At 41.1% G+C, this 27,774-nt stretch overlaps 1 protein-coding gene and 1 non-coding gene across 19 annotated transcripts; both read right to left on the reverse strand.

The window, feature by feature from the left end:
• Positions 1-246: 246 nt before the first annotated feature.
• FAM122B (family with sequence similarity 122B) lies at positions 247-27,240 on the reverse strand. 18 transcript variants are annotated; one of them, XR_002519507.1, is made up of 11 exons: positions 26,114-26,211; positions 23,833-23,923; positions 18,981-19,037; positions 18,619-18,662; positions 18,481-18,535; positions 18,126-18,227; positions 17,437-17,498; positions 15,838-15,902; positions 11,829-11,925; positions 2,127-2,964; positions 247-2,038 (listed from the first exon to the last, which is right to left on the reverse strand). XR_002519507.1 is itself a non-coding variant. In XM_009198289.2 (11 exons), exons 2-11 carry the CDS (start codon positions 26,209-26,211, stop codon positions 1,969-1,971), a joined length of 726 nt encoding a protein of 241 aa, XP_009196553.1. In that variant the 5' UTR covers positions 26,212-26,361; positions 27,129-27,240; the 3' UTR covers positions 247-1,968. The 18 variants fall into 18 exon arrangements, 17 of the variants coding, with proteins under 17 accessions (XP_009196553.1, XP_009196546.1, XP_009196548.1 ...); XM_009198289.2 differs by lacking the exon at positions 2,127-2,964 and adding an exon at positions 27,129-27,240 and having other exon boundaries at positions 15,838-15,899; positions 23,845-23,923; positions 26,114-26,361; XM_009198282.3 differs by adding an exon at positions 27,129-27,195 and having other exon boundaries at positions 247-2,964; positions 15,838-15,899; positions 23,845-23,923; positions 26,114-26,361.
• LOC116272295 lies at positions 7,076-7,221 on the reverse strand. Its single transcript, XR_004181008.1, has one exon. It is a non-coding gene; the product is annotated as a small nucleolar RNA U109 (small nucleolar RNA).
• Positions 27,241-27,774: the final 534 nt, after the last annotated feature.

The raw sequence follows: 27,774 nt of genomic DNA on the forward strand, positions 1-27,774 counted from the left end.
CCCTGGCAAGAACCTTCTAAATTGTCAAATTCTACAAAATACTCTTGAAAATTTGATTATGTGGAGAGGTTTCACTTCGTTTTGGCAAACAGCCCCAACTTCAACATAGCTATTAGTTCTTTTGTGTTTCTGATATCCTTTTATTCAAAGCTTGACCTGCAATTAGACACAGAGAATAAACTATTGGGATATAAGGGCAGAAAATGATTATTAATAAGAACAAAGGACAGATTTTTAAAACATTAGTAAATTTTATGCATGTATACACACTTTATTAAATTTGCATTCTAAGATATACACAAGACCAGCATTTCACAAAACTTCCTATTATTCCAAAAGCAGTAATCATGAAACAGTGATTATATAAGTCAATCAAGCAAAAAACATTATAGGGTTCCATCATATCATCTCTTATACCTGTTTTCAAATAGAAGCCTGAAATAAATGATATATATTAGAATAGGAAGAGAGAATTTTACTTTATAACAATCACTTTTCAAATATTAGACTTTATATAAAAATAAAGGGGTCTTATCAACAAAGTTCATCTGTGAGTTAGCATATCTCTTTATTTCAAAACAATCCCTGCAAAAACTTAACTTTCCAGTTCATTTAAACAACAAAAACTAAAAATGAAGCTTGGTTTAAATAATAAAGTGAATCATCTTGTCTCCTAGTTCTCACACCATTGGAACAATTTCCATTTCCTGACCTAATTCTATCCCACCATTGAATTTCAAAAATTAATGTAAGTACCATCATATTTCAGTTATTTCTTAACAGTGTTAAGTTCAAGTCTAAAAATGATGGCCAAGTGTCCCTTTAAGGCAAAGAAGACAGTAGGTGGATAAATCTCCTGAAAGACAAAACCATCTATTATCATTATAGAGGCAGAACATTTTGACATGATCCTTTACAAACAGAATAGATACACTGCATACCATCGAAGAATTTTTTCTTTATAATGGCATACTAGGGGACAAGCTTCATAATAGATATATTTGTTACGTTTGAAGAAGTAGACTTTTCCCAGATGAGAGCAATACAAGAAATAAAGCCATTAATGGCTGTTATGGTTACAATTTAAAATAAAGGACACATCAGATGCTATAATAGAACTACTGCACGCTAAGTGATACTCTCTTGTAATTGAAAGAGAATGGGTTTCCCTTCAAGCCATATGCTATTACTAGTCTCTGAGTGCCTTCAAAGCACATAATCTTCCTTTAAAATCCAAGGATCTTTGCCTTCAAAAGACACAAATGCAGTAGTTTTCATTTCTTACATTCACTTTAAAATGGATTATGATGATTCCAGCAGGCAAATCTGCATATTAAATATAGACAACCCAACCACAATATCTGAACATTAAAAGAAATCTATCACGACAGACATTTTACCTAGTTATAAATAACGTAACAATAGATTACACTCAGATTTCTTAAACAGCTCACTCAGGAGTTTCCTCTTTTAAAAATTAAATAACTTACGGTACCTCACACTTATAGCATGTACACAGTTCATAGCTGAAACAGCTTCTTAAAAGCAGAACACACAATCACATTGACTTCTTCAGCTCCTAAAAGCTTCTTTGTAGATATTAAACTGCCCTCACTACAAGGCAGTATGAACAAGAACTGGATTCTGATTCTGGCGGCAACACAATAACTATAAGGCAGTATGAACAAGAACTGGATTCTGATTCTGGCGGCAACACAATGAACTGAAACACCATTCACCACATGACAAAACAAACAAATCCAATGACAAAAAGGAATCGGAAAAAAAGCAGCAACACAAACAGTATGTGGCATTCATACACATAAGGCCCCTCTTCCACCATACCTTATGATATACATCCCTTATAGCATGACAATGTACCCCAAGGCACCCGAGGCCTCATAATGCCACCCGAGACACTGACAGCTCCATGGACGCTTTTGTACACAGTGGTTTGTGTGTAAATAACTATTCATTCATTTGTAGATGCTCCACACATCTGGTCAAGGCAGGAATTTCTTCTCCTTGATAACACCACCTAGAAATATCAACAATATTTTATATATTCCTTAGGGCAACAGGTTTGAGGAGAAATATATCAACTGTGGTAGCAAAGTCATAAGAACCTGTGGTGACTAATCCAAGCATCCTGTAAGTCCGTTTACGTTCTCAGCACTAAAATCAATGCTCACTTCACACACCCCAACAGCAAAGAAGCAATAAGGGTAATGAAAGCAACTACGTATTTCTTCCCCTCTGTGAGAAATGGCGTAAGCGGCTCAAACAGGAAAGGGAAACAAAATAATGTACTTTAAGCTGATGCAGAAAAATAAAAATTTAATATAATTAAAAGCAATTTATATATTATCATGAAATAGAGATTTGAAACTATGTAGTCAACAAAGAACAAAAAAAAAATCTCTCAAGCAAGAGAATTTCTGATCAAATCTGTCGTATCACTGCTGCGGAAAAGAACCATTAAAGGCAATACGTATCAGTGCCTTTCTTAAATGTATAAACTCAAAATAGGTGTTGAGGCACTAAGGAAAAAAAAATTCCTCTAAGCAATCAAAAATGAGCAGTTGAGATTTAATCACTAAATCCAAAATGAGATCAGCAAAACCAGATTATTAGCTAAGGTCATTAGGCTCATAAAATTGAACTTTGGAGAAGAGAGATGCCAAAGAGTAATAATAGCATCAGAATGGGTGAAATCTGTAAAACTTTAATCCTCATTATGGATCAAAGTTCTCTGCGTTCCCCACTAAACATTTTATGTAGGAAACAGCAGTTAAAACGTTGAATCAGAAATGGTTAAGTCACTTGGGTGAGAGATCATCCATCAAGATGAACGAAGAGCATGAATTGGAGCATGCTACTGGAGACTCTGTGGTAGCGCTGCCTTTAGCCAGTGGGTCTGAGGATAAGCCACTGCTGCTACTACTGCCATCCAAAATATCTGAACTGAAGACAAAGCAAAAAGAATTATAAGCAAATGCAACTATCAGGGTAAACGTAACATGCAATGACACAGTTTCAAGAGCTCACAAATCAGTAGATCACTTGTAAATAATAAAAAAGCATAAAGCCACAGCAATGAACTACATAATATACTACATTATAAAGCCACAAAAATCCAAAGTAAGACTCTTCGAGGTCCTGTATCATTTGATTGTCCCCCCTGGAGGCACCAGACCATCCAACCTACAATAAATGTTCCTCTTGACATGCCATGGTTTTTGGGAGGGAGGTTCCTTCACTTCACTTCAGCTCAAGAAATTTCTATCCTTATGTTTATCTTTTTATCTTCCCATCAGGCTTGAAGCAAGAGGAGTAGTTACTTACTGAGGTAACCATACTCGGACTATCAGAGGTGTTCGATCAAGTACACTGCCTCATAGTTCCTCTACTCTAAAACAAAGTCTTTCAACTCCCCTAGAGTTGATCACTTCCCCACTCCCAAAGGGCCTTCAATTCAAACACATTTTTAAATGATTTCCCCCTCCAATTCTATGCCATTTATAATTCCTTACACTGTTTCCTTTCTTCTTGCTTTCAAAACCCAAAGGTCTATTTCTAGAAGAGTCCCTTTCTTTGATCCCTTCAGTTATTCTCCAGTTAAGCTTCTACAATGAATAATCTACACTCATGGTCTCAGTACCCATTGTCTGTTGCCTCTTTATCCTGACAACTGGCACCTGTTCCTATCCTTCCAGTAAAACTCCAGATCTGGACATCAAGAACCTCTATACCCAGCCCAGGGATTCCTTCCCTATCCAGCCCAGGGGCTCACTGTTCCCAACCATCAACCTGGCCTGACTCATGAATCTGGCTCCATACTTCAGCAGGGAAATGAGAGCTTTTACAGTCTGGCATCAAGCTGCCTTTCTGGCTTTGATTTCCATCAATCCAATAATAAGATCTATGCTTTATATTTGCCCTGAATTCAATCATTCACTTATTCTAATATTTACTGAGTGCCTGCCAAGTGCAGGAAGCACACTAGATATTAGAAATACAACAGTGTTTAAAACAGACGTGGTCCCAGCCCTCATTGAATTTACAGTATTGTGCAGAAGACAGACATTCAAATAACCATGCTAATAAATATGTAATTATAATTTGCAATAAAAGTGATAAAGGAAAGATACAAGGGGCTATGAGAATATATAACATGGGTAACCTAATCTAATTCGGAGGAATGAGAAAAGGTTCCCCAGAGATGATATTTGCTATCACCTGAAGGATGAGCAGGCATTAATTAGTTAAGATTTGGGAGGAAGCAAGGATAGTTCTAGGAACCAAACAAAAGCAGACTATTGTGGCTGGGGTATAGAGAGTGAAGAAAACACAGTGACAGACAAAGCGGGAGAGGTAATTGGGCAGTTTTAGAATTTACACACTTTTTATTTTTGAAAAGGAAAAAAGCACAGAATTGGAGAAGGAATTATGGAAATCAGGAAACACGGGTTCTAGTTTTAACTTTGGTCACTAACTCCTTTGAAAAAGCCCATTCCAGTCTAACATGCTGAGTCGAAAATGTTGGGAGTCTTTAATATTATCATTTTTCTGAATTTCCAAGTTAATGTATTTCTAGTGTTAAAAGTAACCTATGGTACATTAGAAAGTTTCTGGGCCCTGTACTACCCTCAATGAAATATATCGCCCCCACCCTTGCTTCTCTACTCTTCTACTTTTCTTTGAAATGTCATTTCATTCTCTTGTTTGTGGATTGTTTTTAGGTGGAGACAGACTACAAATAGGCTTCAGAAAAGTAAAAGTAAAAATGGAAACAGTATATTCCACACTACTCCTACTCTACACTCACTGCTGTCAAATGCATCATTAATAATATCACTTTTAAGTAAGAAGTTTGGAAATTTTAGCTGGCTCCGATATTTTTTCAACCAAATGGCGAAATGGATCTAAAATATGAATTACTCAAACTACTGAAAGAAAGTTGCACAGATAATCCAAGACACTGGAAAATCAAAAGACCTTTCTATTTGCCTTTGGAACATATGCGATTTTTCCTCCTGCAGCTTTTTGCCTAGACTAATATTAAAATGAATTTACTTTCCTAAAGCACATATTGGCCGGGCAGCCGAAGGACACGCTCTATGCTACTTGGCAGGAAGAAATGGGCTTAGATTAACACTTGGCCACCAAGCAGATAATCTGAATATAAATAAAGAATTCTTTATTCCAACCACCAGACTTACGGTGAGTCCTGGGTTAAAAGATTCCATTTGTAATTAAGGCCTGCCTGCTTGAGTGAATCCTGTATTCATTCGAAAACACACAACAGGACTCATGCAGTGAAATTTGACTTCTAACACTGCTGATTACCTTAAGAGAAATAAGCTAATGGAGGATCAGAAAAAAAAAAGCCCTGAACATTTCATTTCAGAATGTCTTCCCTATTATTAAAATATAAATGTATATAATTTTGTTCATTAACAGAAAATAGCACACTTACATTTAGTCTCCACTGCAATTTAGATTCAGAACTTGGTAAATCTTTAACCAGACATTTTCACTTAACTAAAATCTAGTTTCCGTTTGAATTAATCTGGCACAATTACTCATGGTCATGGAAGCAGAGACTTCACGTCACAAATCACTCATTGTTATTCTATCCATGTCAAGTAAGACTTACATGATTTTTTAACCCACAGCAACATCACTGCACAAAAGTAATTTTCACAGAGTCTACTATTAACTCTTCTACCAGAGCTTCTAAAAGCAACGAGGTCTGGACTAATCTGAGTTCATCTCTTCTTTCTTTCCTGGCTTAAGCTCTGATGGAAGTGCTAATGAGCCTTACTTACACTAATGGCCGAAAGCCAGACAATAGTAAAAAAGGATCTAGACAATTCAAATTGGACACAGGAATCCCTGAATCAAAACTGAACGAATGCGTTCCAGCCACTGAATATACATATTGAGGCAATATTTGAACCACACAACCAAAAGTACTTATGACTTAAGGTAATGCCCTCTGTCTAGAAAAACTAAGGATGAAGTATGAGTGACTCATTAAAAGAGTCCAATGATAAAGTAGTAACAAAGGTAGGATGTCCAGTGTGATTCATGCTATCACCCCATCTGGCTGAGCCACTTGGTGCCTTGTCTAGTCAATAAGCTGGGTCCTATCAGATTAATGACAGGCAGGTAAATGCGTTAGAAATGAGTCACAGTCCTATCAAGCCTAGCACAGATTTTGGTATAAGGTATGACTGTAGGGCATCCCCACACCCCTTGCTGTGGGTTAAACTGATATATATGGCATGTTCTCTGGTCTCTCCTATCTTACCTTAAGGGTCCTAGTATCATCCTTCTGAATGATCTCTAAGTTTTTTTTTTTTTTTTTTTTTTTTTTTGGGACGGGGTCTCCCTTTGCCGCCCAGGCTGGAGTGCAGTGGCCGGATCTCAGCTCACTGCAAGCTCCGCCTCCCGGGTTCACGCCATTCTCCTGCCTCAGCCTCCCGAGTAGCTGGGACTACAGGCGCCCGCCACTGCGCCCGGCTAGTTTTTTGTATTTTTTTTTAGTAGAGACGGGGTTTCACCGTGTTAGCCAGGATGGTCTCGATCTCCTGACCTTGTGATCCGCCCGTCTCGGCCTCCCAAAGTGCTGGGATTACAGGCTTGAGCCACCGCGCCCGGCCTCTAAGTTTTTAAGATCACATATTTAAATATCAGTCCGCAGTCATGCTGAGGACAGGAGTGTTTTGTTTTGTTTTTAACTTGCTCATTTTTATGGTGAAGGTAGACAGGAGTTTTAAACTATCAGCACAGATGTCTAAGTTGCTCACATAAACATCTCTAAAGTGTGTGTGTGTGTGTGTGTGTGTGTGTATACATGTGTACTTTAGAGATGTGTACAGACATACACATTCCTATTAATGATTAAAACTTATTTTTTGTACTTGTCACATATTCATGAAATTTTGGCACGACACATATAACATTAAAAATAGTGTTAGAACCACTAAGACCAATTTAACAAAAAAACGTGTTAAAACTATCACATTAACACTGATGCACGGGGTAAGAAAATTCATAAGTTTTCCTTTCATAAAAAAGAAAGACACTATCATTTAATCGTCACCGTATGGCCAGCAGCCCTGAAAACTCCTTTATTTTATATAGTATGCTGCAGACACACACAGTCTCACTCCCAACAGAATGAAGAGCAGATTAAGAGCTCCCAACATGCAGAAAGAATCAAAGCACAGGCAAAGGTAGACTTCTGATTTATGCTCAAATTTTGATGTCCATAAGGATTAAATGCAGAATGACATAACTCCTGCCTTATGGTTGATAATGTCCTCTAGATTTGGTTGGCAAAGATTTGGGAATTTTCATTTAGCAAAAAAAAAAGAAAAGAAAAGAAATAAAAAGTATGCCTAACTGGACACAAACTCCAAATGGGTCCACACTCAAATTTCAAACTTAATTTATGCTTCAAAAGATGTCAGATTTTAAAGATTGTTATCTAGTATATAAACTTTAAAGGCTATAAAAGCCATCTCTCCTTTTGTTGGGTGGGGCAGGGAATAAACCATAAATATTTAAATGACAAGATAACATCTAACGATCTGATCCTTTTTCTGCTCTCTAAAAGATAGAGGGCAGTTGTTTCTGTAGTTTCATTAAAATAGCAAATCATTAAAACCATCCAATGATAAAAGTAATCACAAAACTAAGATATTCGGTTTGATTCATGTTATCACCCCATCTGGCTGAACCACTTTGTGCCTTGTTCAGTCAATAAGCTGGGTTCTATCAGATTAATAGCAGGTAGGTAAATAAATAAAAAATTAGCCACAGCCCTATCAAGCCTAGCACAGATTCCTTAGTTTTGTTATCAAGTAGGTTGCCAACCTTGGTAGCAGAAACCAGAACACAGCCAGATTCCTATCTCTAGCCCCATTTCTAAGAATATGAATGTCTGATTCTGATTAATAAAACTGCATTAAAGAGATAAAAGAGGCTGGGTGCAGTGGCTCATGCCTGTAATCCCAACACTTCGCGAGGCCAAGGCATGCAGATCACTTGAGGGCAGGAGTTCAAGACCAGCCTGGGCAACATGGCAAAACTCGGTCTCTACAAAAACAGAAAAATTAGCTGGGCGAGATGGTGCACACCTGTAGTCCCAGCTATTCGGGAGGTTGAGGTGGGTGGATGGCTTGAGCCCGGGAAACAGAGGTTGCAGTGAGCCATGATCACACTACTGTACTCCAGTCTGGGCAATAGACCAGATCTTGTCTCAACAACAGAAAAAAAAGACCAGGTATGGTGGCTCATGCCTGTAATCCCAGCACTTTGGGAGGCCAAAGCAGGTGGATCACCTGGGTTTGGGAGTTCGACACCAGCCTGACCAACATGAAGAAACCCCATCTCTACTAAAAACACAAAATTAGCCGGGTGTGGTGGTGCATGCCTGTAATCCCAGCTACTCGGGAGGCTGAGGCAGGAGAATCATTTCAACCCAGGAGGCAGAGGTTGCAGTGAGTGGAGATTGCACCACTGCACTCCAGCCTGGGTAACAAGAGTAAGACTACGTCTCAAAAAAGTTTCCGCAAAAGCAGGATCCAGATTTTTTTTTTTTTTTTTTGAGACGGAGTCTCGCTCTGTTGCCCAGGCTGGATGGAGTCCAGTGGTGCGATCCTGGCTCACTGCAACCTCTGCCTCTCGGGTTCAAGCAATTCTCCTGCCTCAGCCTCCAGAGTAGCTGGGATTGCAGGAATGCGCTACCACGCCCGGTTAGTTTTTGTGTTTTTAGTAGAGAAGGTGTTTCACCATGTCGTCCAGGCTGGTCTTGAACTCCCGACCTCAAGTGATCCGCCCACCTCGGCCTCCCAAAGTGTTGGAATTACAGGTGTGAGCCACCATGCCTGGCCAGGATCCAGTTTTTATATAAAAGAAATAAATCATATTTAAAAATCTCTTAATTATAGGCAAAAATGTCAGCATCATTAATATATAAGGTGTTCCCAAAGTCTCAGCACAATTTTAAGCTTTAATAACCTCAGAAGTACAATTGCTGCAAACTGACTAAAAACATCATCTGGAAGTTTAATTAATGACTTAACTATCTTTGACACTTAGTTTTGTGAATTTTGAGTAACAGATTTCTTTTGCAGATTACTTGAACCACACTTGGCTTGTTGACACTCTATGAGTGGCTGTGAATAAAGCAGTGTCTCTTGTGTGAAGCAACAACTTTTTTTTTTTTTTTTTTGAGACGGAGTCTCGCTCTGTCACCCAGGCTGGAGAGCAATGGCGCGGTCTCTGCTCACTGCAAGACCGCCTCCCGGGTTCACGCCATTCTCCTGCCTCAGCCTCCTGAGTGACTGGGACTATAGACACCTGCCACCATGCCCGGCTAATTTTTTTGTATTTTTAGTAGAGACGAGGTTTCACCGTGTTAACCAGGATGGTCTTGATCTCCTGACCTCCTGATCTGCCTGCCTCGGCCTCCCAAAGTGCTGGGATTACAGGCATGAGCCACCGCACCACAACAGCTTTTTATGTTTAAGAATCAAAAGTTGGCCAGGCACAGTGGCTCACGCCTGTAATCCCAACACTTTGGGAGGCCAGGGTGGGTGGGTCACCTGAGGTCAGGAATTCAAGACCAACCTGGACAACATGGAGAAACTCCATATCTACTAAAAATACAAAAATTAGCCGGGTGTGGTGCACGTACCTGTAATCCAAGTTACTCAGGAGGCTGAGACAGAAGAATCGCTTGAACCCGGGAGGCGGAGGTTGCAGTGAGTCAAGATTGCACTGCTGCACTCCAGCCTGGGCAACAGAGCGAGACTCTGTCTCAAAACAATTAAAATAAAATAAAAGTTTCCTTCATCACCAATGTTGACGTTTCCAGGGCTCTCCTAGCCATTCATGGGTCTACGGGATAGGGGAGTAGTGACAAGGAAATAGAAGCCTCACAATAGCCACTGCTAGAGATGGTTTAGGTTGTGCTGCTCAGAGGAATAAATGTCTGGACAATGAGAGAAGACCCTTCGTAAATACTGCACCTTCTCTTTCCTTTCTTACTTACTTGCATGAACCTGTTTTACGCATCCTGCACTGTCAGCCAAAGACAATATAAAAATAAGTCACCTCACCCTGTATGTTTTCAGCTTGGTAAAATGCTGTCATATATTTTACTTAACTTGGTCACTTGGTTAGTAACTAGGTAAGCAAACCTATTTATAGTCATGTGCCTATATTAAAACACTTTGCCATAAAAGTGATATGCACTTTCCACTAAGGATAGAGTTTCACCCAATAGTCCTCTTGACAAGCTTCAGAAGTTTTCTCTTTTCCATCATCTACATACCTGGAAAGGTACTCTGTACCAAAATTAGCACACTGAAGTAGCAAGGACATACAGAGATGAGAGGAAAAAAGAGACCATGGGGTTGAAAATAGCTAGAACAATTCTAAAAGGCATCTATCTGTTCCAAGGTTAGAATAGTACTGATCAAAAAGACTAACAAACTAGAATAATCTGTGACTTCTTGGTCAACTAGAAGTACAGGTTATTTCACATGGAACAATGAATAAGTGATTTGGGAAGAAGGGATCGTCCATCTTTATAGCTTATAAGTGGCTTATATACTTTTTCCATTTAGAGGGTATGATCTTGCTATTTTTAAAGTGAGTGCCCTCGTGGGCTTTTTAAAAAGACCTTCAGGCCAGGCACGGTGGCTTACACCTGTAAGACCAGCACTTTGGGAGGCCGAGGTGAGGGGGATCACCTGAGGTCAGCAGTTTGAGACCAGCCTGGCCAACATGGCGAAACCCCATCTCCACTAAAAATACAAAAAAAAAAAAAATAGCTAGGCATGGCGGCCCGTGCCTGTAGTCCCAGCTACTCGGGAGGCTGAGGCAGGAGAATCTCTTGAAGCTGGGAGGCAGAGGCTGCAGTGAGCCAAGATCACACCACTGCACTCCAGACTGGGCAACAGAGCAAGTCTATCTCACTCAAAAAAAAAAAAAAAAAAAAAAAAAAAAAAAAAATCCTCAGCTGTAAAACTCAGGGAACAAAAAAAATTCTGAACAACAGTACACAATTGATTACACAAGTATTCAGTGAGTTGATCAGAACATACTGAAAGATTTCAAAATATTACCTGGTCACTGCTACTTATTCCTTCCCCTTCCTTCCAACATGTACATAAGCACTCAAGTGCTCAACTTCAGGTATAGGAAAAGAAGTTAACGTTCTCATGAAAACACTGAAGGCCCTTAAAGACCTAAACTAGGATGAGTAAGATTTAAAAAACATGTGTGTGACTAGACCGTAGGAATCAGGAAATGTTATTATAAAAATGAAACCTTAGCACTGTGACAAAATATTTCATAATTTTCAAAAAGATAACAATAGATAATGCTAATCAGAGAATACTATGCTTAAGAGAATCCTACTATTCTCTGCTAAGCTGAAAGGACTGGATACAAAATGCAGGCAGAGCAGCTACAATCAGTACACATTACCCACAGCCACCCAGAGACTCTTTCTCACACCAGCCAGCAGTTGGCACTGCCACACCATTGGCAACTAATGACAGGCTGACCTAACAGGAGCTGGGAACGAAAGCGAAGGTGTCAGAAAGACATATACATTTCCAAACGAAATACTCTTGACTTTAAAATAATCTGTTTTTTCACATTATCCTCCACAGAGATTTCCCCTTCGTGGGAGCATGGATAAGAAGTTGAAAATATTTTAAATTATCCCAATATACTTTCCATGTGGCTCTTTTAAAATGGATTATACTCTAATATACTTTTCATTTTATTTCATTTTTTACCATGAACTGAGATCAGACAATTGCGCGGCATCTGGAGATAACATATTAGTAGTGCCTTGGAAGAGTCTCTTGGGCTGACTTTCTGTCTCCATTTCACCTAAAACAGAAAGAGATGATGCTACTATAAAACAATTTTACAAATACAGGCGTGGTGCTAAAATAGGATGACCTTTGTTTAACCAAAGCTCAGAATACTTCTTCAAACCACTGCTTAAAACTATTTTCCCATGTGCTTTAACGTGGAAGAAATATGCTTCCACATAAACTCAACCAAAAAGTCGGCAGCCCTAAAAAGCTTCTCACTCATTATCCACAGCGTGCTATGGACATATTCACATTAATAGGACAGTAGAACACTGACCGCATCAGGCAAAATGAAGCAAGGCTGACCACAGTAGAGATAAAGAATTCCCAAATAGCGGACACTCACAGTGAATATTGTATGCTACATGGTTAGCAAGGCCTATTGGTTTTATACATTTTGATATCTGAACATTTCCTAAGATGGTGTCAAACTGGTTAAAAAATGATAAGTAGTGTATAAGTAAAAAGTTGCTTTCACACTATTTAATGAAAATGAAGATTAAAAAGATAAGTTTGAAAATACATCTGTAATCAAAAGCAAATCTTACTCAATTCACAAAATTTTTATTGTACTGACCACCTCAATCCTACAGATTTTCTCGGAATTGCTAATATAAAAACTTTGCACCAACAGGGATACTGCCTAACATTTTGCTACCAGGAGTACAAAAAGTAAAACCCTAAGTTAGAATAATCTCCTTTAAAATCAGGCTCTGATGTTATTTAAAACATATACATTCCTTGGTTCTGAAGCTCTTCATCTGAGCTTGAAAACGGAATGTTCAAGACAATTTAATTCATGAGCCTGTCTATACTCCAGTAGAAAATTAGTAACTTTGAACTTAAAACTGTGTAAGATTCTTAGAATGAAAAAAGATTAAGCAAGAACAAACGCAACATTCATTTTGTCCATGTTATCAATTAGTTATCTTTCCTCTGGGACTATTCTGAAAATTGCTGAAAATCTGCAAAAGTTGTTATTTTCCATGCTTTAATATGCAGCTTTTAAAAGTTGCTGCTGGGCTTTTGAGTTTGCCTCACTAGTAAAAGCCTTTAGCTCTTTTGAGCAAAGAATTCCTCCATCTGCTGGTGTATTTTGGAATAGCTGTAAAACTAAACTACCATGCTAATTCCTTCAACTTCCTGCAACAAATTTTAAGTTAGTAATAATAACAACAATAATAGCTTTATTTCCAACTGTTATTTTCACTTACTAGCTACTGAGAACATTCCTAGGACTACAAATAACTCCCTACAAGATTGAGGAAAAACTGTTTATAAAGATAAAATTTATATATTAAATACAAATATTGTCACCATATCAGGAACTATTTTCCAGAGCACAAGATCTTTAATTTTAAGTTGTTTGAAACACAGCACTTTTGGAATCTGTGTATGATCCTATGACTGGAAAGTTTTCAAAGCCACAAATACCTGTACCCCTAACATTAGAAAAGTTGGTCTGTTTATTGGCCCTGAAGGTGATCTGCACAAAGAAACCACTTGCTGAATTGCTTTTAAAAGTACAGTTGGCCAGGCGCGGTTGGCTCATGCTTGTAATCCCAGCATTTTGGGAAGCCGAGGCGGGTGGATCACCTAAAGTCAGGAGTTTGAGACCAGCCTGCCCAACATGGCAAAAACCCCATCTCTACTAAAAATACAAAAATTATCTGGGCGTGGTGGTGCACATCTGTAATCCCAGCTATTTGGGAGGCTGAGTCAGAAGAATAACTTGAACCCAGGAAGCGGAGGTTGCAGTGAGCCAAGATCGCACCACTGCACTCCAGCCTGGGTGACAAAGCAAGACTCCGTCTCAATTAAAAAAAAAAAAAAAAAGTTATTGTTAATGGCTGGGCGTGGTGGCTCATACCTGTGTAATCCCTGCACTTTGGGAAGCCCAGGCAGGTGGATCACTTGAGACTAGGAGTTCAAGGACAGCGTTGCCAACATGGCGAAACCCTGTCTCTACTAAAAATACAAAAATTAGCTGGGCATGGTGGCGCACTCCTGTAATCCCAGGTACTTGGGAGGCTGAGGCAGGAGAATCGCTTAAACCCAGGAGGCAGAGGTTGCGGTGAGCTGAGATCACACCACTGCACTCCAGCATGAGAGACAGAGCGAGATCTTGCCTCAAAAAAAAAAAAAAAAAAAAAAGTTATTGTTAAGACTCGTTTAAAATGACACCTGACACTTGCAATCGTGTAGTCATATCCCCAGGAATAATGAATAAACCTGTGTTGCCAGCTGGGTGTGGTGGGATAATCCTAGCACTTTGGAAGGCCGAGGCAGGTGGATCACCTGAGGTCAGGAGTTCAAGACCAGACTGGCCAATATGGTGAAACTCTGTCTCTATTAAAAATACAGAAAATTAGCCAGGCGTGGTGGTGGGTACTTCTAGTCCCAGCTACTCGGGAGGCTAAGGCAGGAGAATCGCTGAGCCCAGGAGGTGGAGGTTGCAGTCAGCCAAGCTCATGCCACTACACTCCCGTCTGGGCAACAAGAGTGAAATTTGGTCTCAAAAAACAGACAAAAACCTGCGTTGCTTTTTTTTGAGACAGGGTATCACTCTGTGGCCCAGGCTGTGATCTCGACTCACTGCAACCTCTGCTTCCTGGGCTCAAGGAATTCTCCAGACTCAGCCTCCCAAGTAGCTGTAACAACAGGCACAAGCCACCAAACGCCTGCTTAATTTCTGTATTTTTTGTAGAGATGTGGTTTTGTCATGTTGCCCAGGCTGATCTCAAACTCCTGAGCTCAAAGCAATTCTCCTGCCTCAGCCTCCCAAAGTGCTGGGATTACAGACCTGTGTTGCCGTTTTAAAGAGATGCCATCAGGTGCCCTTTATAAGCATCTAGCACTAGTGTTGATTGATACTAAACTATTTTAGCCTACTGCTTTGTGGTTCAAAACAAGGTAACTGAGAGCACCCTGTTATATAAAAAACTACAGAATTGAATATAAGGCAATTCTTGCTTTGATGAGGCATAATTTGATGAGGGGGTAAACCTCACCTTATATTTGAGTATATAGCACATTTATGGATGTTTGATACAGCATTAGCATATATTTCTGCAGTTTATAAACTATGCATCTCTTTCATATTTAGATAACTGAGAGGCAATTTTTTGAATATATAATGATAATGAATATATGAATAAAACTTATGAAGTATAAGAAAATACAGATGTATCAAATAACTCATTTACAAAATTGAAAATCAGTAGAGCAAACATTCGGAAGAATACTTTTGAGTTTCCCTAAAACACAAGAGGGCAATGCTGTTAGCTCATTTCAGACGGGAGTTCTAGTTTTTAATTCAAGCTTGGCTAGGTTTAAGACCAGAAGCGTGATGCTTATCTTTTTCTTTTCCCCCCCGGCTTTACTGAGGTATAAATGACAAACAAATTTACATATATTTAAGGTATACAATGTGATGATCTGATGTATGTACATAATGTGAAATGATGATCACAGTCAAGGTTTTTTTGGTTTTTTTTTTGAGATGGAGTCTCACTCTGTTGCCCAGGCTGGAGTGCAGTGGCGCGGTATCAGCTGACCGCAACCTCCGCCTCCCAGGTTCAAGTGATTCTCCTGCCTCAGCCTCCCGAGTAGCTGGGATTACAGGTACCTACCACCACGCCCAGCTAATTTTTGTATTTTTAGTAGAGACAGGGTTTCGCCACATTGGCCAGGCCGGTCTTGAACTCCTGACCTGAGGTGATCCACCTGCTTTGGCCTCCCAAAGTATTGGAATTACAGGCATGAGCCACTGTGCCCAGCCCACAGTCAAGTTTTTAACACATCTTTTGCTTCACCTAGTTACCTTTTGTATGTGTGTGGTAAAAACACTTAAGATCTACTTTCTTAGCAAATTTCAAGTATATGACACAGTAGCACTAACTATAGTCACCATGCTGCTACATACCTTTTCTTTTAAGAGGACCGAGAACACTGGGTCTAATGCACTTGACTGGACTCTGACTTCTCCTGCTTTGATGAAAAAACAAACAGGATAATGTGAAGAACATCCAAGATGCAAGATAAAACAGCAGTCCAGCCCAACAAATACATAAATAAAATGGACAATCATATCAATGACTGAAATGGAAAATTCTTGTGTAACTGAATAACTGAAATGCCAATACATGATTTCACCCAGCATATGGCAACCTGGAATAATACAACAGCATTTTAAGCCATTTAAAAAATATGCCATATGACAAAATACCCACAACAGTTTAAAGAAAAAAAGATACCTTATTTAAAAAGTATTTTGGGGCTGGGCGCCGTAACTCATGCCTGTAATCCCAGCACTTTGAGAGGCCGAGGTAAGCGGATCATCTGAGGTCAGGAGTTTGAGACCAGCCTGACCAACATGGTGAAACCCTATCTCTATTAAAAACACAAAAAATTAGCCAAGTGTGGTGGTGCATGCCTGTGATCCCAGCTACCTAGGAGGCTGAGACAGAAGAATCACTTGAACCCAGGAGGCAGAGGTTGCAGTGAGCTGAGATTGCACCACTGCACTCCAGCCTGGAAAACAGGAGCGAAACTGGATTTGACTGGTCTATGAACTTTAACATTTTTTCCTTATTCTTAAAAAGGATTATTGTGGTGTGCGTGCGTGCGTGTGTGTGTGTGTGTGTGTGTGTCCCCACTAAATATAAATCAGCATTAAATCCCCCCTAAAAAAACCTCTGGGGCCAGGCGCTGTGGCTCATGTCTTTAATCCCAGTACTTTGGGAGGCCAAGGCGGGCGGATCACGAGGTCAAGAGATTAAGACCATCCTGGCCAACATGGTGAAACCCCATCTCTACTAAAAATACAAAAATTAGCCGAGTGTGGTGGTGCATGGCTGTAATCCCAGCTACTTGGGAGGCTGAGGCAGGAGAATTGCTTGAACCCGGGAGGCAGTGGTTTCAGTGAGCTGAGTTCGCGCTACTGCACTCTAGCCTGGTGGCACAGCGAGATTCCGTCTCAAATTAAAAAGAAAAAAAAAAGAAAAAACTCTGGTAAAATGTTAATGGTAGATTATAGGCAGTGGGTATATGGGTGTTCACTGTAGATTATAGGCAGTGGGTATATGGGTGTTCACTGTGAAATTCCTTCACTTTTGATGTCTGAAAATTTTACAGTGAAATATTGGGAAAAATAATTTTTTTTTTTTTTTGAGACAGTTTTTGCTCTGTTGCCCAGGCTGGAGTACAATGGTGCAATCTCAGCTCACTGCAACCTCTGCCTGCTTGGTTCAAGCGATTCTCCTGCCTCAGCCTCCTGAGTAACTGGGACTACAGGCGCCTGCCACCAGGCGCAGCTAATTTTTCTATTTTTAGTAGAGACGAGGTTTCACCATGTTGGCCAAGATGGTCTTGAACTCTGGACCTCAGGTGATCCACCAGCCTCAGCCTTCCAAAGTGCTAGGATTACAGGCATGAGTTATCGTGCCCAGCCACAAAAAGCTAATCTGAGAGATAAATGTAATGAATGGTACTTCAACCACATTTAAAATTCAAGTTTGCTTACCTTGAAAATCGTCTTGGACTGGGAACTGGACTTGGTGGCAACCCACTGCTGCTCACAAACATCTGTAAGAATGGTGAGAAACATTACTAGAAAAAAACATATTCAATATTAAAATAGTTCTAGCACTCCAGTTTTCTTTCTTCCTTTTTTTTTTTTTTTTCTTAGACAGGGTCTCTTTTTTGCTCAAGCTGGAGTGCAGGGATGCGACCATAGCTTACTGCAGCCTCAAACTCCTGGGCTCAAGCCATCTTCCTGCTCTACCTTCCTGATGAGCTAGGACTATAGGTGTGCACCACCATGCCCCCCGCCTTTTTTTTTTTTAATGTAGAGATGGGGTCTCGCCATGGTGCCCAGGCTGCTCTCGACCTCCTGAGCTCAAGTGATCCTTCCGCCTTGGCCTCCCAAAGAATTGGGATTACAGGTACAAGCCACCATACCAGACCCACAGTCATTTTCAAAAGGTTCTTTTCAAAATGACAGAAACAATTTCCTTAGAATTGCTTGGCTGTCTGTGTGTCTCATAACTAAATTACATATATATATATGTATATTTTCCAAATTACTGCCATAGATTTTCATTGATTTTCCTTCAAGGCATTGGATACTTTAAAAGTGGTGTGATTTGTGTGCGTTTTAGAGTAAACAGCTCAGTTTGTGAAATAGACTTAATATCCTGTCAATTATCCTACCTTTCCAAATCCCCTGGTGGGTGAAGGTGCTGGAGAAACTGGAGTGAAGTCAATTCTCTTAGGAGAATATAATTTCTCCGGCTTGTCAAAATCACTGTCACTCTGTAAACATAAAGTGTCATATCCTCATAACAAATTCAGCACATCACAGCTCTTATTTACTACTATAACACACCCAGATTTTCCAAAGAGAAAGGTACAGACTCTAATATTCTGCTGGAAAAGCAGAGATCAAAAAACAAGTATCAATTTGGAAGTAGAAGGGGACAGAAGCGTGCGAAAAACTTAATGAAGCCAGTGAACAACATAAAAGTTTTTAGAAAATGAAAACCAAACAGACATGAGCAAACTTTACCAGGCTCAAGCTCTCATCCCATGATTGGCTTATCTGCATTGCCGTTTGCATTTCCCTAAAATAAACAAAGGGAAGGGCCATCAGTGTTTACAAACAAGACAGTTATTAGGCTAGGCCCTGCTCTTGCAAAGCACTAACCTTTCATGTGCAGTTTCTCTGTTCATCATATCCAGGCCTTCTTCCTGCAAAGACAAACATATGTGCTAAAAAGGTAGGATCACTGACAAAATATTAACTCTTCCACACACTGTAATTTTTATCCACATAGTTCTCGGCTTCAAATAAAATAAAAAGACTTTTCTACCTCATTGACATAATCACAGTAGAGTAGAATATTCATGCCGCTTGTATATTTTATCTGCACACTCCAGAAGAATTATAATCTGTCTCCAACTAACCAGAGTTGCATCCCAACTCATTTTAATATCTAAATCTTTAAAATAAAAATAAAAATGTAAAATCCAAAAAATTTCCAATCTGAGCTAGTAAGTAAAATTTACCCTTTTGATCTGATGCAGTCTGCTACTAGGAATACGATTAGGTGAGGATGACAGCAACTGGAAAGAAAAAGTAAACATTTACTATTTTCCGAATCACAAAGCAGCAGTCTGCTGTCAGTACTGGTGTACAACCTCTTCCAAGGTAAGTTTTCATATTCTTCTTCGAAATTTAGCTCTTTAGATCACTGAACATTAATGCACTAGAGGCAGTATATTTAGTCTTCAAAAAGTACACCAGGTGTCCAACCTCAAAGCACCATCTGTTGCTAGACAGACACTGACTTCAGCACTTTTCCCAAATGAATGTGAAGCTACGTAAATTTAGAGAAATAAAGACTATGGGCCTTAGACATATCCATTATCCCAGTTATCTAAAATAGAGAACTACATAAGAAGGGAAAGGAAAAAAAAACACCAAAGCTATTAATTTTTATTACCAATGCAGCAATGGGGGAAGAGAGGCTAATAAGTCTAGTACATAGTATTTTGTCTATGATTGATGTTTTTCAAAAACACTTTAAAACTGCAATGAGGAGGCTTTGCTTTCACGATCCAAATCCATTCTAAAATCTCATCACATTCTATCACTACAAATCTTACTAGTTAACAAAAAACAATTTGGGGCTGGGCCCGGTGGCTCACGCCTGTAATCCCAGCACTTTGTAATCCACCGCCGAGGCGGGCAGATCACGAGGTCAGGAGATCGAGACCATCCTGGCTAACACAATGAAACCCTGTCTCTACTAAAATTACAAAAAATTAGCCGGGCGTGGTGGCAGGCGCCTGTAGACCCAGCTACTCGGGAGGCTGAGGCAGGAGAATGGCGTGAACCTGGGAGGCGGAGCTTGCAGTGAGCCGAGATCGCACCACTGCACTCCAGCCTGGGTGACAGAGTAAGAAGAGACTCCGTCTCAAAAAAAAAAAAAAAAAAAAACAATTTGGAAAGACAAGGTGTATCTTTAAAATAACTGATGCTTTCCCTTAGATCATCATTTTTTTAATAACACAAAGCAGAAATGATTTGGAGGCCAAATTATGTTCCTTCACAATAATTACAAGCTGGTCACAAACTGTAAGACACAATTCATATCAACAGGTCTTAGAGAGTTCTAGTGGTCGTAATATAAACAACTACTGGCCGGGCGTGGTGGCTTACACCTGTAATCCCAGCACTTTGGGAGGCTGAGGCAGGCAGATCACGAGGTCAGGAAATCGAGACCATCCTGGCTAACACGGTGAAACCCCATCTCTACTAAAAATACAAAGTTAGCTGGGTGTGGTGGTGGGCGCATGTAGTCCCAGCTACTCGGGAGGCTGAGGCAGGAGAATGGCGTGAACCCGGAGGGTGGAGCTTGCAGTGAGCGGAGATCGCGCCACTGCACTCCAGTCTGGGAGACAGAGCAAGACTCCGTCTCAAAAACAAAAAACAAAAAACAAAAACTACTACTATTTATTCTATAACAAAATACAAATGAACTTGTAATACTATAAAACCAAATAACAATCACCCTGTTTAAGAGGCCCCATGCTATTAAAACTTTTTTGAATACTAATGCAGTGAGCAGTATAAAATAGTAATAAAATGCTCTAAGTTTCTTTTTATTTTTTTTGAGACAGAGTTTCGCTCTTGTTGCCAGGCTGGAGTGCAATGGCATGATCTCTGCTCGCCGCAAGCTCCACCCCCCGGGTTCACGCCATTCTCCTGCCTCAGCCTCCCGAGTAGCTGGGACTACAGGCACACACCACCACGCCCAGCTAATTTTTACAACCATTAAGGGAGACTGGAGCATAAGATAAATGTATGTTAGTACAGACAGGGTTTCACCATGTTGGCTACGATGATCTCCATCTTCTGACCTCGTGATCCGCCCGTCTTGGCCCCCCAAAGTGGCTTACAGGTGTGAGCCACTGTGCCCGGCCACTGGCAAACTCTTAATAAGATCATTTAGAAAACACTAAGCTACAAGGTGAGCAAATACAGCAGGAAGACTCTCCAACAGGAGACTGTGGAAGACAGCACAGATGTGTCAGTTAGGGAAACCCAAGAAACTGAAGAAGCAGTGAAACGATCAGGAAAGCTGACATGAGGATGGCCAAAAACTAACTGGGGAGAAAGTCAGAAATTTACATGCTACATTTACATAATACACAACTTGACAATTTTAGACAAAACCGGAAAGTAGACCAGAAAGAACAGAGCAAAGCTGTGTGTAGTACCAGAAACAACAGGGCAATGTATCGGCTAAAAAAAAAACACACAAAAAGAGCCAGAACTCCAAGGAGGTGCTAGCTAACGGGGTTAAATAAAGCAAAGAGCTCAAGGGGGATAAGAAATGAGGCCCCTGACATTGGCAGTTAAGTGGGCACTGGTGACTTTTGCAAGAACAGTTTTTTAATGGAGTTGTGGTAGAAGCAGCATGATTACAAACTGGCCAGAAACGAGGAGACAAGGAATTAGAGGCAGTGGAGTGTAGATTATGCTTTGAAAGAGCTTGGAGAGGGGAAGGAAAAGGGAAGGAGAGACCTACGAAAAAGAAAACAGTTTGTTTTCCCCCATCAGATGCATGAGTCTGGAGAAGGTGGAAAGAAGAGAGCTCGTGAGGAATAGGGAAAAGATACAAGAGAGAGAGGAGATGATAGACCGAGCAAAGCAACAGGAGAGTCAAAAGCATATGAACCATTGGGGAGAAATGCCATACGTGAAGCTAAAGACATTTCAAGGCAAAGAAAGCTGACATTTACACAAGATAGGTGTCTGTCTTCTTTGTAAAGTAAGAAGGGTCATCTGCTCAAAGTAAAAAGTGGTGACACTGGAAGCAGACAGAATCTTTTTAAAAAGGGAGAATACTGCTTTGAAGAATATCATGGGGCCAGAGGCACCTTAAATCCAATTATGTCCCAAAGAATTCATCTTCTTCCCCTTCAAACTACCAATCATCTCAATTTCTCTACTCCTACGCAGCGCCAATCCCCGGTCACCAACACACAAAATTTCCATCACTTGGAGTCTTCCTTCTCTTAGTCCTTATATCTAATCAGCTGGTGAGCCATGAAGATCCTACATCTGCATATCCAGTCCATTTCATTTGTCAACACCTTACTCATCACAGGTTACCATGGGACACAGATAAATGTATTAAGATTTATAGCACATCCTGTGATAGAGTGTATATAGTGTAATTAATATTATGATAGTTGTGGAAGCCTGCCCAGAGGAGATATAAGGATTAAACTGAGTTTTGGAAGACCAAAATGCTAGAAAGGAGAAGGGCAGGAATGAAAAGATGCATCAGGATCAACAAAGAGCAGTGAGTCACCATGGCCCTTTCAGAAAACTAGGTATTTCAGTGAGAGATGAACCTAGACCACTGTTGATAAGAATCTTCTCATCTTACAAAAGAGGTAAGTGAAGTGTAGAGAGGCAAATTCACTTTCCCTTCTTTGCTATGCTACTGTTATCAGGAGCATGGCTGTATAACATGTATAAACATTTTTCATATATCCAGCAAAAATAAGTAATATTTTCCAGTATCCTCAGAGAAGAAGGTAAAATGAATCAAGCCTCCAGATAGCTAACATTTCCCCCTGTAAGTATTTTCAGTCATTTCAGTTGGAAATCTTTCTAAAATGTGTTCTAGTTCTCCCTTTCTTAAACAAATTATACCAAACAGAATGGCACTGGGAGATCTCTATTCTATTCCCAGTTCTAACACTTACTAATTGTGCGATTCTGAGCAAGTCACTTCTAACGTCTTGAGTTTTAGCTGCTGCTTCTTTTAATTGGGAAAAATATCTTTGCCCTCCCTAAATAGGGGTTGTTATGACAATTAAATATGTGAAAGTACTTTGTAATGGGTAAAAAACTATACAAGTGTAGGTATTACTAGAATTTATGAATAAGTTAATGACCCAGGTATCCTTAAGAACATAAATTATTATATGATTCTACACCAATGACATGCTTGGGGTGTACTAACAGGCTCTTAGCCCTTATACTAATTAGCCACAAACAAATTTTTAAAAAATGTCTGTTTTTCAGTTTTTCCCTCTCCTCCCTTGCTAGCAGCTATTAGTATACTTTTAACTAAAATGCATCCCTTCTAATTTGCTGCTTCTCACACACTATTGGATTGGAAGCTTATTATAATTGTGCATACATTTTAGATGATTCAGAGGTCAGAGGCTCTCCTATAAATAAACCGATGAACTTCTGCGCACAGACTATGGAAATCTAGTTCTGCCATTTAGGGATCTGTCTTCTTTCATTTCAGATGTCTTCCAGAGAATTGAAGCTGCTGGATAAGTGAGTTCCACATGTGAACTGCTACCATATAAAAAAACCTCATCATAATTTATCCCAATGTGACCAACTAACAAAGCAATCCCTGACAGTTCTGGCTACAGAGATCAGTCGCAATCAGTAACTCTTCAGAGAATATAAATACAAGCATTTTAAAAGGAGTCTTCATTTCGGAAAACCAGCATTGTTTAACAGGTAAGCGTCAGAAACAAACACTCTGCTACCTTCAAGTGATGTGTGCATCTTAGGACAAATGAAGACCACTGTTCTCAGCTATAATTAGAAGTTAATCCTGACTTACCTCACAAGCCTGATGCAAGTAATGACAAATAATAATGAACAATTTTAAAAAATACAAGGTCCCACAGCAAAGAAAAATTTTTAACCATGTATCCTTTTTGTACCAAAAGCTGAATGGCCACAGCATAAGCAGTAAACAAGATAGGTAAAATCAATCTTTTCTTTCTTAAAAAGTTGTGTATAGCACATCATTTTAAGAAAGAACTCCATTTCAAAGTATTTTCCCCAATCTAAATCACTTCAGATACTTACTTCTATACTTACCAGGCTGTGACGGCTCATAATTGTTGTACTATTCCTCCGAGTTCTAAGTGTGTAAGGTTGAAAAACCTGTGAAAGGTCACTGAAAAAAACAAAAACAAACAAAAAAACAAAATTAGTAATTTTTCTAATGGAAGATCTCTTTCAAATACATTAACATCAGTTCTCTAGTTAACAACGAAATCTTCCATGGCTCCTCATTTCATACAGAGAATGAACTCCTCACCGTCGTCTCTGCAGAGCTTCCCAAGTGGTGTGCTGTGGATTACAGGTTTGCAGAGATACTGATCTCAGTGGTTGGGGGCAGCTGGGAGAAGTGGTGCAGGCGGAGCCCCAGACTGGTTGACTCTAGCTGCTTCTGGTCAGAGCTACGCCCCCAAACCGGTTACCACCAGACCTGAGCAGCCTCATCTGTTTACCCCAGAGAACCAATGAGTACTGTTTTCTGTGTTTGCCATGATGCGAAAAGGGGCGAGGAGCATTGTTCTACAATACAGGTGGATCAAGACATCTCCCCCTTCACCCTAAGCATGTGTCCTACCTTTGAACTCTGCTGTTGGATGGAATAAACATAGCAGAGATTGTTGCCCCTTCTGCCTCAAATGTTCTGCCTCCTGCCACCATCTATTAAATCTTTCCTCTCCTTCCACATCCATCTTGAATGCCATACCCTTCAGTGAAGGCATGGCACAAACCTCTCTTCAATCCACAAACGGAATGCAATCACTCTCTCCTTTGAACCCAAAGAGTACACTGGGAGATGAGCTGCTTCTTGAGACACCTACTTTGTCTCTTAATAAAGAGAAATGTGGATGTGTCTTAAACCCACTGGTAGAGAGGTGTTTTATTCATGTTTTATAATATCCCTGCAGTGCCTAGCAGAGGGCGATGCCACAATAAGGATGAGAATTCCAGAAGGATTTTTCAGAAATGAACTGCACTGGGCTTTCGGGGCCCACTGAGATCACCTAATTCAGCTCTCTTAATTTTCAAATGAGAAAACAGACTCAGAAAGGTTAAATGACTCATTCGTGATCATAGCTAGTTAGTGAAAACTGGGACCAGACCTGGTCTCCTCGCCCCTTCTTGTGTCACATCATGCTATGTTACTTAAATCATGATTCAAAAAACAGTATGTTTTTGCTACAATAGTCTAAATGCAGGTCAATAGAATTGCTGAAGTCCCTAGCAATTGCTTGCTTATGAGATTTCAAAAGACAATCAGAAAAAGACCAGTTTATTGTTATAGTAACCAAAATAAATTCAGGGCCAAGGACAGCAACAGGAAAGCAAAAAGTCACTCCTACATTCCCTCAGTTTCAAAATTATATTTAATAAATGAAAAAGTCAACCTGTTTTTTCCCCAAAATATGGATGTTATAATCAGTTCAACAGCAAGGATTATCTCTTTCTTTGCCTTCACTGTGCTTGATTAATATGTTTTTGGCTAATTGTACTTTCATCTCCTTTTTTGGACTAATGCCATTTCTACAGGGTCTCGCAAATTGGCTCTCTACCTAAGATGAATTGTCTCCTTATAAAAGTGAAATACAATAGGCTCAGGAGATGAACCAACCTAACCTTCACTATTACAAGATGCTACCTTAAAATAGACCCTCGATGACTTATTCACATGAAAACACAAGACCCTACCACCGAAATTGAAGAGTCGATTCTCTCCACCGTTTTCTAAAACGTGCCTTTTCACTGACCCTAAGCTACAGACCACCCTTCTTTTTTATTCACTGCAACGCATTTCAGGCAGTTTTGGAACCTGAAAACATTAGAGCAAATCCAAATCACGTACTGTGATGTGAACATACCACTTAATTACAAGTTATTAGATAAAGTGTGATTAAAGTAAACCTCTGTTAATACCAGGATTCCTAAACTAAGCTTAGAAATAGCAGCTCTGAGAGACAGGTGTCAAGTTGCACATCTAGTTCCAGGGGTTTCGATCTGACATTCCCTGGTGTAAGTTAGTCGGGCAAGCAACCTGTCAGAAGAGCCAGAAGCTTTCTGCAGTTCCTTTTACAGTGGGACAACATGGCCCCAGGTGGAGGGGGAACCGTTTCCTCCACACTGCCCAAAGTTGGAGATTAAACTTTCACTCCACCTTGGGACCCAAGTCACTATCAAGCAAACGAGTCGCCACCCCCTCAGGTTGAAGAGCCCAAATGAGCTCAAACGTGCACTTTAAGGAAGGAAGATTGCTCGCACGGGGACAAGGAGCCCCTGAACCCTGTACTCCATCCTCCCCAACCCTGCTCACCTGAGCCCATGGATTAGGGGAGCGCTGCTGGATCTCCTCAGGGTTCCCCCGTAAGATGTATCAGGCTCAAGGTCCAGCTCCATTTTCTCCTGAGCCATGTCAGACTTGCAGGCAGGCACAGCGGGCAGTGCTCAGCTCCTGGTGCTTAGCTATGGACTCCCAAGACTCTCACTGCAGGACTGAGCTGCTGGGGACTGGCAGCTGGGGGCGGGGGCTAAGGGGCGGAGGCTTGGGGACGAGGGCGGGGGCTGGGGGCGGAGAAAAGTAGGAGAGGAGGAGGGAAGGAGGATGATGATGAGGAAGGGAGGATGATGGTGAGGCGGGGAGGAGGGTGCAGAGGTAGTGGTGGAAGGCGACAGAATGAAGGAAAAGGATGCAGGAAAGAAGAGGGATGGAGGGAAAACAAGGATGGAGGGAGGAAGGAAGAGGGAGGGAAAAGGATAGATGGAAAAGCAGGAGGACAGAGAGGATAAGAGGAGGAGGGCAGAGGGTGAAAAGGGAGAGGAAGAGGGCGGGGGAGGGAGGGGAAGGGAGAGGGCAGAGGGAAGGGAGGACAGAGGGGAAGGGAAAAGAGGAGCGCAGGGGCGGGAAAGGAGGTGGTCTGGGGAAGAGGAGAGAGGAGGGAGAAGAGGAGGGGGAGGAAACTAGGCAGCGGCGGAACTCATGCTGCTATCTTTCCGGCTGAGGACCACAAGCGGGGCCGGGCTACAGATGCTGCGGCTGCCCGAGCAGCGCTAGCACCGAGGACCTGACAGTCGGGTAGGACCCGGCCGGGCAGCCTTGGCGACTCCAGCTCCCCATGCTCGGGGACCCGGTCCAGCCCCCCATGCTCCCGGACCTGGTCCCGGAGGCTCCTCAGCCCTGGGATCGGTGCTTCTCCCCTCCCTGCCCCCCTCCCGCCTCGAGGACAGGTTGGGGGTTCGGCCTCTCAGCCGCCGCCGCGATGCCTCCTCTTCCTCTCTTGGGTTCTAATGGTCTGGGGGAACACGCTGGGGCCAAGACCAAAATCTACAACCTGCAGTCTCTTCCGCCTCCCACGCTTCAGAAGCGGGAACCTCCGCGGGGCCAGTTCTTCCGCGTCCGGGCACCCATCGGGTCCTGCGCACGCGTCCAGCGGCCACTCCAATGGGCCCGCGGGCACGGAGCGTGCGTGGCAGCCCCGCCTCGAAATCCTCCTCCAAAGGGGAGGAGCGTTTCCAGGGGGCCCGGCGCCTTCCTCGATGGCATTGGCCTGGGGACCCTGGCGCCCAATTTTGAAAAGAACCAATAGTTGGGAAATGCTGGAGCATCGGCTTTCAGGAGGAGTTTGGGCCAATATTCATGGGAAACAGAGAAAAACATGGGATTTCCACGTTATTTCACTCCTAATTTGTACGCTCCGACCTCTGTGATCCCCACTCATGCCTTAAATCCCTCGATTTTGTTGGTCTTTGTCTGGAGGGGCTGATTTCTTTTTCAGATCATCCATTTGGATGCACTAGACAAAAGAGAAGTGGGAAAACAAACGCAATGGATAAAAATAAAGCGAATATCATGACAGTTCGTATAGCTAATGAGAAACTCAGTTCCATTTTGCAAGCATCTTTAGATTCAACAAAACTGGGAAAAGTCCGAAGAACAGGTAGCAAGCAGAACCAAATGTTTTCTCTTACTAGGAATTA

The sequence above is a fragment of the Papio anubis genome, chromosome X (assembly GCF_008728515.1).
Source record: "Papio anubis isolate 15944 chromosome X, Panubis1.0, whole genome shotgun sequence".
Classification (NCBI taxonomy): domain Eukaryota; kingdom Metazoa; phylum Chordata; class Mammalia; order Primates; family Cercopithecidae; genus Papio; species Papio anubis.

Excerpts from the sequence above, each read along its gene's own strand:
- FAM122B (XM_021932700.1), bottom strand. The coding sequence starts at position 26,211 with ATGGCTCAGGAGAAAATGGAGCTGGACCTTGAGCCTGATACATCTTAC. Across the intron at positions 18,228-18,480 it reads GGGATGAGAGCTTGAGCCTG|AGTGACAGTGATTTTGACAA; the intron begins GTAAAGTTTGCT and ends TTATGTTTACAG. Across the intron at positions 17,499-18,125 it reads CCACCAGGGGATTTGGAAAG|ATGTTTGTGAGCAGCAGTGG; the intron begins GTAGGATAATTG and ends CCATTCTTACAG.